The 17,500-nt window shown below is 49.7% G+C and overlaps 2 protein-coding genes across 2 annotated transcripts in view; both read right to left on the bottom strand.

The window, feature by feature from the left end:
- The window catches only part of mta2 (metastasis associated 1 family, member 2), a 38,535-nt gene extending 33,390 nt beyond the window's left edge, over positions 1-5,145 (bottom strand). Inside the window, exons 1-2 of the mRNA XM_084461196.1 lie at positions 4,792-5,145; positions 1-47 (exon numbers count right to left, since the gene is read on the bottom strand). The exon at positions 1-47 is cut by the window's left edge and continues 21 nt beyond it. Coding sequence (XP_084317322.1) covers positions 1-47; positions 4,792-4,819 — 75 coding nt within the window. The 5' untranslated portion in view covers positions 4,820-5,145. The remainder of the gene's footprint in view (positions 48-4,791) is intronic.
- Positions 5,146-7,587: 2,442 nt separating this feature from the next.
- eml3 (EMAP like 3) overlaps positions 7,588-17,500 on the bottom strand; it is a gene marked incomplete at both ends in the record, with an annotated part of 31,943 nt that continues 22,030 nt past the window's right edge. The window contains 18 exons of the mRNA XM_084461155.1: positions 7,588-7,791; positions 7,998-8,128; positions 8,885-8,983; positions 9,170-9,257; positions 9,378-9,475; positions 9,952-10,040; positions 10,880-10,947; positions 11,034-11,165; positions 11,341-11,466; positions 12,445-12,596; positions 13,127-13,265; positions 13,547-13,681; positions 14,704-14,799; positions 15,570-15,680; positions 15,903-15,972; positions 16,065-16,214; positions 16,556-16,676; positions 17,022-17,048. Coding sequence (XP_084317281.1) covers positions 7,588-7,791; positions 7,998-8,128; positions 8,885-8,983; positions 9,170-9,257; positions 9,378-9,475; positions 9,952-10,040; positions 10,880-10,947; positions 11,034-11,165; positions 11,341-11,466; positions 12,445-12,596; positions 13,127-13,265; positions 13,547-13,681; positions 14,704-14,799; positions 15,570-15,680; positions 15,903-15,972; positions 16,065-16,214; positions 16,556-16,676; positions 17,022-17,048 — 2,036 coding nt within the window. The remainder of the gene's footprint in view (positions 7,792-7,997; positions 8,129-8,884; positions 8,984-9,169; positions 9,258-9,377; positions 9,476-9,951; positions 10,041-10,879; positions 10,948-11,033; positions 11,166-11,340; positions 11,467-12,444; positions 12,597-13,126; positions 13,266-13,546; positions 13,682-14,703; positions 14,800-15,569; positions 15,681-15,902; positions 15,973-16,064; positions 16,215-16,555; positions 16,677-17,021; positions 17,049-17,500) is intronic.

Below are 17,500 nucleotides of genomic sequence, written 5' to 3'. Positions count from 1 at the left end.
GCGGATCAGGTAGGGGTTGCTGGAGGAATTCTCAAAATACACGTAATCTGAAAACGAGAGAGAGAGAGAGAGAGAGGGGCAGGATGAATCGTGAACCCGGGTCTGCGGATCGATTCAGCGCCGTGACTTTGAACAAACTTGACCTTCTGGGTGCGATTGCAGCGCCCGTTCATAGATGGACGCCGTGTCCGGCTGCAGTGGAGCGGAGTTTGGACTTTGACACAGACAGACGGGCGCGTATTGATATGATCGTGTCTTTTTTTTTCGGTGTCTACAACAACCCCCCCCCCCAAAAAAACACGGGTCTCTACCGAACCACAACGGTTAAAGTTATCGGCCGTGATGTTAAACTCGCATCCCTGTAGCGTCTTTTACTTCAACAGGAGTTCAGACACGTCGTCTCACCGCTATGCGACGTTCGGTGCGCTGGAAGTCACATGACTTGTTTCGCTTGAAATTCGCGTCATAAATGCCATCCCGTTTTCCAAGTCACGGATATTTAGACTTGCAGGAAGACACACAGCACGTGTTACAAATTACCCCTTCAGCCCGAATTCCAAATACTGACTGATGGGCTTGTTATTGCCGATTGAAAACATAATTTGATGTAGCCTACCTCACCCTGTGGTGAATATCTAAGACCTAGAAATCCAGGAGCTTCTGTGAGACAATAATACACCATTGACAAGTTTTTGCAAATGAACGGAAATGTTTGGGAAGTCAAATGAAAGCAAAATGGCAACCTGACTACCTGCGTGTGCATCAAACATCTGATAGCAACAAGACGACATACAAAACACCGTTGAGCTAAAGACGTTACGGAGATACGAGATTGACCATCGCCACGGCCCATCGCTTTAATTAACCTCCTTAAGGAGGATATGCCTCCTTATTGCTCCCCGCAAGAATACCCACAAGCCCACACTGACCACAAGCAGACAACTGCATTCACAACTCGGCGGACAGCGCCCATCGACGTCACAGCGGGCTGCCAGGTTTGTCAGCGACGGGCCCGAGCATGGCGGAGGTTTCTGGGGGGTGTCGGAAGGAAATTCAGACGTGTCTGGGGGTCATAAAGGTCACGGGGACCTAGAGAGACGACCTCTCGGCCAGATGACCGTCGCAAATAACCGAGCACACGATAAGGGGACTAGCCTCTAGTTTAACCGACAACCACTATTTACAGTATGACCTACTGTACAGAACAAAGTCTGAGAACAGGAATGAACACAGAAAAACGCATCTCGTGAACGGACACACCGGCCGTGGGTGGACGCTGACAGTGGCTGGCTCACATCATCCCTATTGGTCATCCTACGGGAGCAGGAGGAGCGTGTCGGGAGAGGGGACAGATTACTTTGCCCCACTTACAGTAGCGCCAGGGACAACTGGGGGTAGGTGACAGTAAAAAGAGGACTGCTCCTCTCTTGTTCTCGGCCCCTCCCTCCCTCCCTCCCTCCTCCTCCTCTCTCCCTCCCTCCCTCCCGTTATGCAATGCCACAGGGACGCCGGGAATCACGCTCTCATCCCGTTTGACACGTCCCTGGCTCAGGAGAGGAGAGACAGACCCGCACGGTCATCCTCTCTCTTCTTCCCCTCCCCCCTCCTCCTCCCCCTCCTCCTCCTCCCTCCGTAGATCCCTCCCTGATCCTCCATGTTCTCGCGCTGCCGTCTGTGCCCACTGGGTCAAAATCAAAAACATGGGTGTCGGCGGCGGTGGCTGCCGGCTCGGTCAAAGCCGTGTCAGCGGGAGGAGGCGGGGCTGGAGAGGAGGAGGCGGGTCCGGAGAGGCTGTGCCCGCCCCGGTGGATCGATGGTTCCGGGGAGACGGGTCTTTTCAGGGGGGGGGGGGTCACAGCGCAGGGCTCGCCCGCCCTCCCGGGATCAAATGCCTCGGACGGCCACCCGCGTTTATCGGCACAAATCGGCGACAAGCCGAGGCGTCTGATTTGAATTATCTAGACGTGACTAGGAATAAACCTCGAAACGGATGAGGGAAAAACCGGCTATCCGGCAGGTGGTGGTGAATAATAATAATAATAATAGCATGCTTGTGACAGCCGGTGTGGCGCAGTGTGCTAGGCCATGCGCCCTATTGACTAACCCCTCTGAGGAAGATCATGATCCGACACGCGTGCCGACTTGTTGATGCGCTTTCGGGGTCTACAAATAATGTCAGGAGAAGCCATTTAGAGCCTAAATGGCGCACTTCAAATCAGACATCGCCAGGCTAGCGCTACGAAAGACCAGAAAACATTGATTCCCTCCATGAGTCCCCATCAGGGTCATACATCAACTACACCCCCCCCCCGCTGTGAATAGGCTCCTCTGGCTATAAGCCACGGTCGGACCCGGACGAAACCACAATTCAACTAGCAGGAGCGCTTAACTCATGCTGGGCATCTTCCAAACCGCTCCTCCCGTTTTCGGAGGGGCGCAGAAAAGGCGAACGTATAGGAACGTATCGGCCTGTTGGTCGTGTGTGACCCCGCAAGGGACAGGACAACTGTTACAGAGGAAAACCATATAGGCTAACCTTTAGTCGTTTAGTGTACACCCTTTAAACATATAGGCTAAGCTTTAGACCACATTCATCGTTACCACTAAATCAAACTTGAACATTCAGTTGAATAATGTAGGCTGATGCAACGTAACGTTATGTCACTTCCCGCTGCCACAGATAAAGAGCAGTCGGTGGCAGACGGCGACATGAGGGGGTCTTTGGGTGAAGTCACACGAGGGGGTCTTTGGGTGAAGTCATGAGGGGGTCTTTGGGTGAAGTCACGGGAGGGGGTCTTTGGGTGAAGTCACGCTTGGGGGTCTTTGGGTGAAGTCACGGGAGGGGGTCTTTGGGTGAAGTCACGGGAGGGGGTCTTTGGGTGAAGTCACGCGAGGGGGTCTCGCCGAGGACTCTTCAGCCAAAAACACCAGAGCTCTGTGGCCTACTGTCACTACTGTCACAACCCGACCTGCTGAACAGCGTGACACGGGTCTAGATATACTCCAACATCTGATACACATCTGAGTCCATTCCAAATGCCACACAACACGACCCACACACACACAATCTGGATTTAACCCCTTCAGGGTTCTGTACTCATCTTGAAAGCAGCAAAGATAAAAACATCAAGCATGGCGCTCGCGACAGAACGGTGGCCCTAAATGGTGGCCCGCCTCTTGATGAGTGCTCGCGTCAAAGCCGCCACCGGGAGGCCGACGGTGCACGGGTTAATAGTTCTCCTGTCACGTGCGTGGGCGCTCTCGAGGCCTACGGTGCCGCTGTTGGACCGAGCAGGCCCTCCTCGCGCCAGACCGGGTTTCAAGGCCACGGTGACCGATGGGAGGGACGAGAGGTGGACGGACAGGTGGAGCCATACGTGGTGTAGAGTAGTAAGCGACATTAAAAGGGGGTATCTACCCTCAAACCCGAGGCACAGATCTGCCTTGTTGGCTATGATCGGACGGTCAGAAACCAGCTATCAAGCTTCTTCCTTACACCTGACAATATCCATCTAGACTGGACAGGGTGCATACATCTGCAACCAAAATATTAGATGGAAACGCATGGCACGTGCATTGACAGCCACCTAACGCTATATTACTTACTCCAATGTACAGTAATAACTATAGATGCTTTACAGGCGTTAACCACGACTTTGAGGTCGTTATAAATCCAAGGCGAGTCTCAAGCGAGCACTTGTTTACATTGAGCCCGCAGACACAGACGGGATCCTTTAGTGTCCCGTTTAATCACCGTGACCTGGATACTGAGGCTCTTACGGAACCTCGCACGGTCAAATAAGACAGAATATAACATTATCGGACTGGATATTTATATATATCAAAACACAGACTGAGTCGAGGTGTAAATACAGACTTCTACACCTCCATCGATCAGAGGGAAGATGCTGTGTAGAGCACCGGGTTGTCCATGCCAATAAATATCAATAAGATCATTATATTAGTGCTAGATGTACCATGGTGGGAATCATCCACATTCCCCTGATCAGGGGGGGGGAGGGATGAGTGGAGGGATGAGTGGAGGGATGAGAGGAGGGATGAGAGGAGGGATGAGTGGAGGGATGAGAGGTGGGATGAGAGGAGGGATGAGAGGAGGGGGGAGGGATGAGAGGAGGGATGAGTGGAGGGATGAGTGGAGGGATGAGAGGAGGGATGAGTGGAGGGATGAGTGGAGGAATCTAGCCATCTTGCACACGCACGTTTAGCAACCGGCTTTTTGAACACATCCATAATGAAGGTAGCTGGATAGTAAAGTAGCAAACATTAGCTTCACTTCTCCAGTAACTCAAGTTACAGCATCTGAAATCTACATCTTGTAACGTTAATACTGTGATTAAAGTGCTAGATTCTAGCTAGCAGAGTGGTTAGCTTGCTAGCTAGCTTACTAGCCAAGTAGGCTCATGTTTGCTGGATTGGGAAAGTTAGCCGCTAGCATTAGCTAGCATGCTACTCATTTACTCGTGGAAGACTAATCGTAACCAACATTAAATCTTATTTAATTAAAGATTAGTGCTAGCTAGCTAACATATTAACACCAGCTAACGTGTAGCTAGCTAGCTAACTTAATGCTAATTTAGCATTTAGCCAGCCTTGCTAAGTAGCTAGCCTAGCCTAGCTTAGCCGTTAGCATCTCCATGTTAGCCGTCACGGAAATGATGAGCTAGCTCGATGCTAAGCTAAAGCTAATAATGATGAGCTAGCTCGATGCTAAGCTAAAGCTAACAAACGTAAACCGACCAAGGGGAGCCGTGCGTTTCAAATCCCACTCACCTCCGACTCGGTACATGTTGGCCGCCATTCTCCCGTCACGTCCCAGGGATCCCCCCTCTTGCGTGGAAAAGGTGTATTTTTATATAAATATTAGTCTTAGACAGATCTCCTCCTCCCCGTGAAACAAAGCCGGGACCCGGCACGGCAGCCAACACGCGCGGGTAAAAGTTTAAAGTTTCCGTTACCGTGTTACCGGGGGGTAACCGAGAAAAACCGGGTCTTTGTTTCACAATCCGTGAAACGACCTCCCTCTGCCTCTTCCTCCCTCTGCCTCTTCCTCACTCACTCACACACACGGTCCTTGATAGCCTGGCCCTGTCTCTTACTACACTCTTCCTCCCATCCTCCGCTCCCAGCTTCATCCTCCTCTTCTTCACCTCCGCTCAGTTCACAGTCACACACTCGCACACACACACACACACACACACACACACACACACACACACACACGGCCCCCCCCCTCCCCTTGCGTTCGTTAACGTCATCTTCGGAAAGTATAATCGGAACACTCCGGCATATTTACCACACACACACACACACACACACACACACACACACACACAATATTACACTACTCACGCACAAACACGCGCGCACGCACACACACACACACACCATATTACACTACTCACGCACAAACACGCACGCACACACACACACACACGATATTACACTACTCACGCACAAACACGCACGCACACACACACACACACACACACACACACACATAATATTACACTACTCACGCACAAACACGCACGCACACACACACACACACACAATATTACACTACTCACGCACAAACACGCACGCACACACACACACACACATAATATTACACTACTCACGCACAAACACGCACACACACACACACACACACACACATACATAATATTACACTACTCACGCACAAACACGCACGCACACACACACACATCATGAATTATTACACGCATACACTCGCATACAAACGGGCCTATTTGCTTTATATACTCTGGCCCACAGAAGGTACAGTAAGCTTCAGTAGCAGCACACACAGCACCAGAACCACAGCTGTTTGCAAGCAGTTTGAACTGCACGTTTCTCTTTTACAAGATTCAAATAAAAATGTGTCTAAAGGCCATTTATTATCCGAAGCATGGGCTGGTGGTCTGCCTACCCATTTTCAAATAGGCAAAACGTTAGCCTTAGTCTATTATCAACTTTGCATGCAAGGATAATTTGGTTGAATTTGTTTTTTTACTCTGTTAAAATCCGATCCTATGCATGCATTAAATAGCTATACTCGCTTTACTGTACTATATTGTGTTGTATATGTTTGTTTTGTGTTTTAGAAGACTATAGCCTACACCATTTCATTGTATTAGCCTATATGTTTTTGTGTTGTACGGGGCCCCAATGAAAAAGAGATCCTGGTCTCAATGCCCCACTGCTATAATAAAGGTTGTGTGCTAAGATGATCATAGTACCGAGAACTGGTGATACTGCCAACTAATTAGTGTACCCATGATTATTATGATGTATATATGATATGAAGATATGAAGTCCCTGGCTACATCATAGTCAGAGTCTCAGTTTGCCTACTGACTGACTGACTGACTGACTGACTGACTGACTGACTGACTGACTGACTGACACTGACATAACTCACCTGGCAATAATTTGCACAACACTGCCCTCTAGTGGAATTTGTAGCACCGTGCAGTTTCCAGCAACACGAGGAACAGTCACAAGCAGTGGGGACTGTTGTTTATTGATAGAAATATATCACAGAACATCACAGTATATCCAATATACTCTTAAATACACATATAAAAGTAAATATTTTAAAAGTAAACATTTGTAAATCTCTAATACTCAGGAGATATTGGTTCATACCAGCCTTTTTTTATTTTATTATTCAGGCACTTTAAGATTGTCACTGTCCGGCAAATGCAACATATGTCAGACGCACTAAACGCAGAAAACATAAAACCATTTTCAGAGTTAGAAAGTAAGTATGATATTAGGATATGATAAGCAAATACCTCCATAAACAAAAATCACTGTGTTGAGTTTGCTTGGTGCGCAAAACGTCTTAAAACTGGAAAACAAAAAGTTTTGGAATGTCAAGATCTGACCTCTTTGTCACCAAGATCATAATAGCAATCAGACATGAAGCCACGGAAACATTGGCTATTAATTAAGTCAAGAAAAATTCACTAAAGTCCAACAGAAGTAAACACATTCAGTTCACACCACCAAGGAATGTGTTCTTACGTCATTGTGTGGCTCATATCTGTGTATCTGTGCGTATCTATGTTATCTATGCGTATCTGTGTATGCTCTGATGAAGGCCTAACAGCCGGAAAGCTCGGCAATTAAAGGTGAAGCATTGCACTGATGCGTGTGCGTAAATCTTTTTTTCTACTTTGTGGCTCATATCTATAAAAATCTGTCTTTAAAAGAGAATCCTATATATAGGCTCAAGGAGATGACTGTATCATCGGTCCTCTGCACAGTCAAAAACACACATCTTACAAGCCTTACAAAGACCAGTGCTTTTCCTCTCTTTCTATGTTGCACATCTCTCTCTCTCTCTCTCTCTCTCTCGCTCTCTCCCTCCCTCTCTCTCTCTCTCTCTCTCTCGCTCCCTCCCTCCTCTCTCTCTCTCTCTCTCTCCCTCCCTCTCTCTCTCTCCCTCCCTCCCTCTCTCTCTCTCTCCCTCCCTCCCTCTCTCTCTCTCTCTCTCCCTCCCTCCCCCCCCTCTCCCTCCCTCCCTCCCCCCCCCCCCCCCCCTCTCTCTCTCTATGCTGTTCAGGACCCGGGTTCGGGGGAGCTGGTGGAGGAGGCCGAGGCTGAGGCCAGGCGCTCGCTGCTGTCCCCCGCCCCGGGGCGCGTCACCCTCCACTGGAGGATGCAGGTGTCCTTCCCCCCCATGGAGAGCAGGTGGCTGTCACAGTGGGTGAAGCGCACGTTGGTCACGTGACTGCCGTGGCCCTCGTACCTGTGGCTCGGGGCCTGACGGGGAGGGAAGCCAAGACGATGACAAATTCATGCTTTTTCAATTAAAACACGGATTTATTTATTGATTTATTTGAATTATAGCGCTATTTATATACTGTATGTGTTCTTGAATGGAGTAAATGTGCTAGATATCATTGTAGATGTTGTATTGGCGTGTGTGTGTGTGTGTGTGTGTGTCTGTGTGTGTGTGTGTGTCTGACCTTGGGTTTAGGGCAGGGGTACTGGAAGAGGTGGACCTTGCAGAAGTCGTCGGCCACCGCCACCACCCTCTCGCTGTGGGAGCGGCAGAGGGCGTTGATGTCGGTACCGTCAGATCCCTCCATCCACACACCTGAACACAGGTGACAATTAGACACCACACACCTGGAACACAGGTGACAATTAGACACCTTTTACCTTTTACCAGGTCATTTAAAAACCATTTCTTATTTACAATGCAGTGCCTGACATATATATATTATATATATTGTTTGGTGTTCAGCCACTTGATAATAACTAAGGTACATGGACATACAGTACTGTATGGTGGTTGTATGATGGTAATAAATGGGCATACTATGGTTATATCATAGTTATACTATGGTTATATCATAACGGTTAAAGCGGTGATCAGTGATTTTATTTTACCAATAAATTCCACTAGATGGCAGTAAGAGACTCGCGCAAACTGGTACACGGCAAACAAACTGCTCCTTTCAATATAATATTTTCTAACAAATTATTTTCTTTTGAAATGTAAAAGATGAATCTGCTTTCTTTTTTTGCTCGCCGTCATTAGTTTGCCAAAATGGCCGCTTTGTCAAGAAGAAGCTTGCATGTTCGCAGAGGGTGGAACGGAGCCAAGGCAAAGCTATTGACAACACAGGAAGAAATGCTGGAATTACACCAGCCAAGCGACCGGTAGGGACGAGTCATTAAAGTAGGACGCCATTAGGACACTATGACTCAGTGGGACAATCTGATACCAGGTGGTTTTAATTAGTTTTGACAATGTCAATAAAATCGATGATTGCAGCTTTAAACGGTCGTACAGTATAATGGTCAGGGTGATGTTGAAAAGACGGTATTGAACGCTGGTCTCTCTCACCCATGACATGGAAGCCTAGGACACAGGTGTAGGACGCCCACTCCCTGTCCTTGCTTTCGTAGCGGTTCCTCAGTAGCTTGCAGCCTCCGGCTACGTCCCCTGTTGGGTGTTGAGACCAGAGAAAATGAGACGTTCAGTCGACTGAGGCCTTGGACATGTCTGAATCAGACGTTCAGTTGACTGAACAGACCTTGGACATGTTTGAATCAGACGTTCAGTCGACTGAGCAGACCTTGGACATGTCTGAATAGAGACACTGACAAAGACGTATGCGTATTAACTCACAGTACAAGATCTCATAGTCGCCCGAATTGGACATGATGTACTTCCCGTCTTTGGACCAATCGAGGTGAGTGATGAAGCTGGAGTGGCCCTGATTGGACAGAAACGGACATTACACCTAAAACACCACCATCTACCTGTCCCGTCATTTGAATAACTTATGCCACGATAGCCCATAACCACCCACGATCTCCCATCATGCACTGCTCACATTGCACTTCCCAAAGCGCGTGTAGCGACGGCCGCTCTCGGTGACCGTGTAGATGTAGATGAAGTTGTCATGGGAACCCACTGCCAGGAAGCTACCATCTGAGAAAGGGGTAATAAAAACACGACAAAGAGTGTTCCAAAAAGAGAGTTGCAACCCTGGGAGAGAGAGAGAGAGAGAGAGAGAGAGAGAGAGAGAGGGAGGAGAGAGAGAGAGAGAGAGAGGGAGGGAGGGGGAGAGAGAGGGAGAGAGAGAGAGAGAGAGGGAGGGAGAGAGAGAGAGAGAGAGAGAGAGGGTGGGAGGGAGAGAGAGAGGGAGAGAGGGAGAGAGAGAGAGAGGGAGGGAGAGAGAGAGAGGGAGGGAGGGAGGGAGGGAGAGAGAGAGAGAGAGAGGGAGAGAGAGAGAGAGAGAGGGAGGGAGGGAGGGAGAGGGAGAGAGAGAGAGAGAGAGAGAGAGAGGGAGGGAGAGAGAGAGAGAGGGAGGGAGGGAGGGAGAGAGAGAGAGAGAGAGGGAGGGAGAGAGAGAGAGAGAGAGGGAGGGAGAGAGAGAGAGAGAGAGAGAGCGGTGACCCCCTGACCTGGCGAGTATCTCATGACAGACAGCTGCTCGTTGCCGTCGGTGTAGTCCGAGACCACCTCTCGCGTCTGCAGGTCAAGGACCAGCCACCTGTGATTGGACGATGCCCGGGAGGAGGAGGAAGATGAGGGGGGGAGGGGTGTTAGAGGAAGAGCATGACCCCAAACAAGCACTCCTACGACACTGGTTTTACATTCGGGTCGACCACTTCCCACTGAGCAAAGACACGTCTAAAAGACGTCTTTTAGATGTCTTTTTTGTCTTTTTCGGACGTCCAAAGACATCCAATTAGGAGCCAGAATGATTTTTTTTTTTTTACGTTCAGATATTGAACCCGTTTTGCACGTCCATAGACGTCTTAGAGGGGTCCAATCCAGACGTTTGAATATTGAGGGGTCCAGCAGATGTACAAATGGGGTTCTGGACCGACGGACGTTATTAAGACATGATCTGAACGTCTCCCTGACGTTGACGTGTTTGCTGGGTTTATTAGTGGGACTTCATGCACTGATACTGGTCCAAGTTACTGGTCCTGATGTGTAGTAGTGTAGGTCTTGATATTGGGTCTGGTTCTGATGTGGAGTTTGCATGTTCTCCCCGTGCCTGCGTGGGTTCCCTCCGGGTACTCCGGCTTCCCCCACCATCATAAAGACATGCAACGTGTGAATGAATGAATGTTGGTGGTGGTCGGAGGGGCCGTAGGCTCTGATTGGCTGGCACGCTTCTGTCAGTCTGCCCCAGGGCAGCTGTGGCTACAGATGTAGCTGACCACCACCGGTATGACTGTGTCTGAATGAATACTGGACTCTGTAAAGCGCTCTGGATATCATGAAGGGCGCTATATAAATCCAACTTGATTGATTGATTGATAGTAGTGCAGGTCTTGATATTGGGTCGGTATTAACGATGTTCTGATTGGAGGGTCTCACCTTCCTGTGCTGAGGCCAACAGACACGACGGCTCCACTGGGACAGAAATCAGCACACAGTCCATACTCCTGAAAAACATTTAAAAAGTGTGTTCACCTGTACGGTATGTGTGTGTGTGTGTGTGTGTGTGTGTGTGTGTGTGTGCGTGCGTTACCTCCAGTGTGGTGCACCAGTCTAGTTTGTGCTCCTCTGCGTTCCACAGACACACCTGTCTGTCATGGCCGCACGTCAGGAAGATGTCCTGGGAGGGATGAGTGGCCAGGCCCCACATCTCATCCACGTGGCCCTGCAAGGGACGATACAACACTCACTGTCACCCTGTGTGTGTGTGTGTGTGTGTGTGTGTGTGTGTGTGTGTGTGTGTGTGCTCGCGTTCGATAAAAGCGTTTGCTTAATGAGAAAAATGAAATGTAATGTAAATGTGTGTCCGTGTCAAATTAAGCTTCTCATATCACTTGTACCTGGACTATGGCCACAAAGCCGTCAGAAAAGGTGCCTCTCAGGATGGCGTTTCGGGTCGTACCAACCAACAGCTCTTCCCCGTCGACGTCCGCAATGGTACGGACCGCCCCGAAGTTCTCTGGAATCTAGAGAGATAATACCGAAAGAATCGACGGAATTCAACGTTATCTTACGCAAGATTAGGGCTGTCCCCGACTCTGAATTTTGTGAGCCGAATCCGATTCGCCTATTCAAATCAGAGATTCGATGATTCGTTCCTCCTCTTTTCTCCTGGCTGTGTTCCGAATCGCATACTACCCTACTATATAGTTTGCCGAAACAGGATGTAGTATGTCCCAATACATAGTATGCCACATGCAGTATGGCAAAAATACCAGGATGTCCTACTACATCCGGTCGTATTTTGCAGTTTGCAAGCCAGCAGGCTTTTCTGGCTATTCTGACCCACAATCCTGTGCGCAGCGGAAATGTGCGTCACATGTGCGAGTCGTGACTGCTGTAGACGAATGTCGCGTTATGGACAGCGACGGATGTGGGCAAATTTCAAGGCGCAATGTTATGACAAGGTCGTATGTCCCAATTGGATGCCTACTGCTTGCAAAGTACGTCCTTTCTAAGGGCAGCTGTAGTAGGTACTGGTAGTAAGAAGTAGAAGTATGCGATTCGGAACGCAGCCCATATGTCTAACGTTAGGCTGAGGGGAGACAGCTCTCAAACTAACTCAAACTCAGGCAGCACAATAAAGACACCTGATTTTCTTGCTAAACATGAATCATCTAGCCCACATTGTCCATCTACTTCAGATGCCCCCATGTTTCTATACAGTTTCCCATAGCCTACATTAAGATTGGGATATTTGACGACAGTCTCCTCAACTGTACATTTGAAAGCGTGTGTGAAAAGGCTCATGCATTGAGCAGCAGTCAACAATGAACTGTTTTGGCTCAATCTGTCTATGGGAAAAATATTTTATATCTCAGTTAATATAAGACTCGTCGACTTTCCGGGGGCGGCCCTACACAAGATTGCCGTCTTCCAGAATCACAGCACACACACACACACACACACACACACACACACACACACACACGCCGGCGTTTCACCTCGCACTCTCTCTCGGGCGCCAGGTCTGCGCTCCAGCGGATGACCTTGCGGTCCTTCCCCCCGCCGCTGAGCACGGCGCCGCCCTGCTGCACGCACAGCGTAAACACGCTGCCCTCGTGGGCCTGCGTCTGCCGCATGATCTGGAACGTCTCTGCGACCGGGAGAGACACACCGTTATCAACACACAGCCCGCTGGTCTCTCTTTACTGTACATTACATTACAGTCATTTAGCAGACGCCTTATCCAAAGAGACTAACAATAATTGCATTTAACGTAGGAAGAGCCAGTGTGCTACTACTTGCCAGAACTCACAAGTTAAGTCATCACACTATCTATATTATGGTCTGTATTTAGCTGTGTTTCTTTAGCACAAGGTTAAGTTCTTAGACGCTTGTTTAGAAAGGAGATGTCCTTGAGTCCTGGCGAGCAGTGGAACTCTTGACTACCTACGTTGAATGCGCTGCTAAGCTAATGCTATGCTATGCTAATGTAACGTCTACTGGTTGAGGAGATGTCAATGAAACGGAATTCAATAATAATCCAATACAATGTATATATACAATACAATACAAATCATTCATCAGTCCGTTTAGTGAGAGAAATTCTTCATTTTTGCTATTTTAGTGGTCAAAAATCTCAACAGTCAAATAAATATTCATGTGGACTGCGTAGGGGCTGACCTTTGGCCCCTTTCCCCAGCGTTTTGACGTCAGCTGCAGATTTGCCCCATGTTAAGATGTTCCCGTCCGAGTCCCCTGTTAGCACATCCCCGGTGAGACTGAACACGAAACACTGGATGAACTTTGGCTTCTTGTATTTCTGTCAGGAGAGAGAGGAGAGAGAAACAAGTCAACGTTGCGGCAAACGACGTACAAACGACGTACAAACGGCGTACAAACGACGTACAAACGCCGTACAAACGACGTTCAAACGGCGTACAAACGACGTACAAACGCTGTACAAACGCTGTACAAACGACGTACAAACGACGCATAATCGTCTGTTTCACACAGGTGTTACTCCCGATATCCGAGTGTGACATCTGAGTGACAGGTTCCCTGCGCGCGGGGACACTCCTTTTCCCAGGGTGCTTCACTCACCCCGAAGATGCCCTGCTTCTTGGTGAGCGCGCCGCCGCTGAGCGTCCAGAAGTAGACGTGGGACTTCCCGCAGGTGATGATGTTGCTGCTGTCGTCGGGGTTGAACTCCACGGAGAACACCGCCTCGTTGGTGCTCTGCAACGCGACAAACAGACTTCAGGTTCGGTCTGATATTCTGAAATACAGCATCTATCAAAATGGCATCCCTATACGATTCTGTGCATTTCTATACAATTCAGTGTACATTTTCTGTTAAAACAAATCTGTTACTAAGGAAGTGCTGTGTTAAAAACAAACCATTTGAATGGGGGATGGGTACAGTCTGGATAGCACTAGGTCACAGTTTAAATGAGCATGTGTGTTTACAGTAGGGTATGCGGTCTGACCCCTCCCACTCCCGAAATGGAACTGCCCGGGGGCCAGCTGCGCAGCCATGACAAACGACACTTATGCAAACCAATTTACGAAAGTACGAGAAGTCTGACGTACGTGCGACAAGAACCCCCGTCGGCCAGGGCGGAATACGATCTCACCCATCCGCCCACCGATGCAGCTCCCCCCCCCCCCTCCCCGCGCCCCCCCCCCCACGCCCCCCGCCGTCACACACACACACACCCAGGCTCACGCCATGTAACGGCGCTCACACACCACGCCGACGGACAAATTCGCACTAAAATATTTACACGGTTGCCCCGGCAACCCTGCTGAAATTGCTCTCGGGGAAGTTGAGAAATTTGGGACAAAAGCCCACGACAGAGCTGGACGCTGATGTGTCGGCCATCTTTTATTTTCTTTTTTTTTTGCAGAATCTGTACGAACAGACCGCCTTTATATACCAGGGATCTACAGATTCGCGCTGTAATGCGGTTCTGGCTCGAGCGCCGCCCACGCATGCTAATTCTAGGCTTGGCTCGTGGCAGAAGACAAGTGGGAGGTAGATTTCTTTCTGACAGAAACGAGGGGGGAAGATTTTGCTACGGATTCTTTTATCTACATCCACAGCGTGTTGAACACAAAACCACTATAAATTCCCGGTGGACGTGACAGGATTGTCGGTTCTGAAATAACGGTCTGAAATAAAGACCCAAAGGCCGCAGGACAGAGTGTGAGTGTGTGTGCGTCCGTGTGTGTGTGTGTGTCTTGGTGCTTTACTTTACCTTGACCTCGGCGTGCTTGGTTCCTTTGGCACAGTCCCATAATGACAGCATGTGTTCGTTAGAGTCATCGATCACACACAGGAAGGCTCCGGAATCCTGCAGTCAAAAGAGAGATAGAGAGATGGAGAGAGAGAGAGAGAGAGAGAGCAGGGGAGAAAGAGAGAGAGAGAGAGAGAGAGAGAGAGAGAGGGAGAGAGAGAGAGAGAGCAGGGGAGAGGATGGAGGGAGAGAGAGAGAGAGAGAGAGAGCAGGGGAGAGAGAGAGAGATGGAGAGAGAGAGAGATAGCGAGATGAAGAGAGAGAGAGAGAGAGAGAGAGAGAGAGAGAGATAGCGAGATGAAGAGAGAGAGAGAGAGAGAGAGAGAGAGAGAGAGAGAGAGCAGGGGAGAGAGAGAGAGAGAGGGAGAGAGAGCAGGGGAGAGAGAGGGAGAGAGAGAGAGAGAGAGCAGGGGAGAGAGGGAGAGAGAGGGAGAGAGAGAGAGAGAGAGAGAGAAGGAGAGAGAGAGAGAGAGAGAGCAGGAGAGAGAGAGAGAGAGAGCAGGGGAGAGGATGGAGGGAGAGAGAGAGAGAGAGAGGATGGAGGGAGAGAGAGGGCACAGGCCAGATGGAAAGACGATGCAAGGTGGTGCCAAATAACACAAAGTGATAATGAGAGAGCGCCAGAGTGGGACGGTGAATAATATCCCCTTCAAAGCCCTGGCGACCAAAGTTACGTTTACAAGAGCTATGGTGCTGTACAGCCGATAGCCGTCTGGATCCGGCGCGGGTGTTAGGGGGGGTGTTAAGGGCGCGTGTTAGGGGGGGTGTTAAGGGCGCGTGTTAGGGAGGGTGTTAACGGTGTGTGGTCTGGATGGCGCCTCACTCACGGCGAAGGAGAAGGCGACGGAGCCCACGCCTCTCTCGAAGGCGCCCAGGCCGATCTGCTGGAGAGTCACCAGGGTGGACGAGTCCCAGATGTGGACGCAGGGATGCAGGGGCTGATACACACACACGCGCACACACACGTACACACACACACACACACACACACACACACACACACACACACACACACACAAGTACACATACATACACACACACGTACACACACACACACACACACGTCTTAAAGATGCACCATAATAACCTGGGATTAACACATCATCAGCGTCGTCTCGTCCTCTGTCGTCAAACGAGACGACACTGTCTCCGTCTCTCACCTTCCCGTCTTTGTCCACGCCGGAGGTTTGTCCGGACGCCACGCGCACCTTATCCGGGTGGATGGTCAGGCTGAAACACAGGGTCCAGAAAACGCCGTCAACGGAACCTCCCTCGGACACCTACAAGTCCCGCCCCCACCCCGCCGCCGGCGGGCCACTCACCATCGCACGCAGTCGGTGTGGCGCCGGTAGTGGCGCTGCGTGCGGCTGCTGATGTGGTACAGCACCACCACGCACGCGATGAAGTACACCGCCTCCCCCGTCGGCAGCAGGTACAGGTTGGCCCGGCAGTCCCGCCCCCGGTAACCGTAGCTACGGGCGGCGGTCAAGGTGACATCATCCCCCGCGTGGCCTCAAGGAGCGCCGGGCTAAATCAGGCGATAAGCAGTTTTGCGCCCCAGGCTACACCCATAATAGATGATTTATGGATGATTTATGGATGAGTCACGTGGCTCTAATTGACCTGGACATAAGATGGCCGTCGACTCAAGGACACAGGTAAACTTTTTATTATGCAATTTAACCGATAAGCACGATAATATAAAGTGTTTAGCTTTGCCTGACTTTTATCTAAGAAGTTAAGCACCGTGTAATCAAACCTAATAGCCTAATCAATATAGGCTAAGCTAGTGGGCGGGGCATGGGAAGGATACACCCAATCAAGTTCCAGCTTCTCGGCGGGCGGTTCCATCCTCAGGTCCTCGTAGTTCTGGATGTTGGAGGGTATGTACATGGTGATTGGTCGACCGCGGATGAACATCTTGATCGACTGCCCTGTCGGCCAATCAGAGATGGGAGGCGAAAGAGTTAGATTTAACCGCCGACACCTACGAGCTAGCAGGGAATGTTCCCACAACATTCCCTACACGTTCTGCTAATGTATTCACATTCTTAGAACGTTTTTAGAACAAATGATTGCTAGCTGGGTAAATGTCTGAGGTTGAAACCAAACGATCCGTCAATCTGAACCACACGACGTTGTACGTGTTCTAATTCTGTCACAGAGTAAAATCTGCATTCCTCTCGAGTGTGTGTGTGTATCTTATTCTCGTGACCTGCGCTGGGAGAATGATACTGGAACAGCTCGCATAAACGCACTAACACTCACACAGGCCGTACCTTGGCTGTAGGTTCCTCTTCTGGATCCTGGAAGAGAGAGAGAGAGAGAGAGAGAGAGAGAGGCAAGGCAAGGCAAGGCAAGTTTATTTATATAGCACATTTCAGCCACAGGGCAATTCAAGGTGCTTTACATGAGACATTAAAAGCATTAAAACAAAAAGCAAGACATTATAGACATTTCAAACAAAAAGCAGGACAGATAGAATACAGAGAGAGAGAGAGAGAGAGAGAGAGAGAGAGAGAGAGAGAGAGAGAGAGAGAGAGAGAGAGTCAAAGGGGACACGGGAGAGAGGGAAAGGTAGTCAAATAAATACTGGGATCTTAGGAACTCTAAATCCCAGCTGTGTCCAGTCAGGTGGATCCCGGCCTCTAAATCCCAGCCTGGTCCAGTCAGGTGGATCCCAGGCCATGACGTTACGGTTCCCCGGGGTTCTATACGGAACACTTATGGGCGGGATCCGTGAAAACGAGCTTAGGTG

The sequence above is a fragment of the Borostomias antarcticus genome (genome assembly GCF_949987555.1).
Source record: "Borostomias antarcticus genome assembly, chromosome: 37".
Lineage (NCBI taxonomy): Eukaryota > Metazoa > Chordata > Actinopteri > Stomiiformes > Stomiidae > Borostomias > Borostomias antarcticus.
This window is presented reverse-complemented; position numbering and strand designations above follow the sequence as displayed.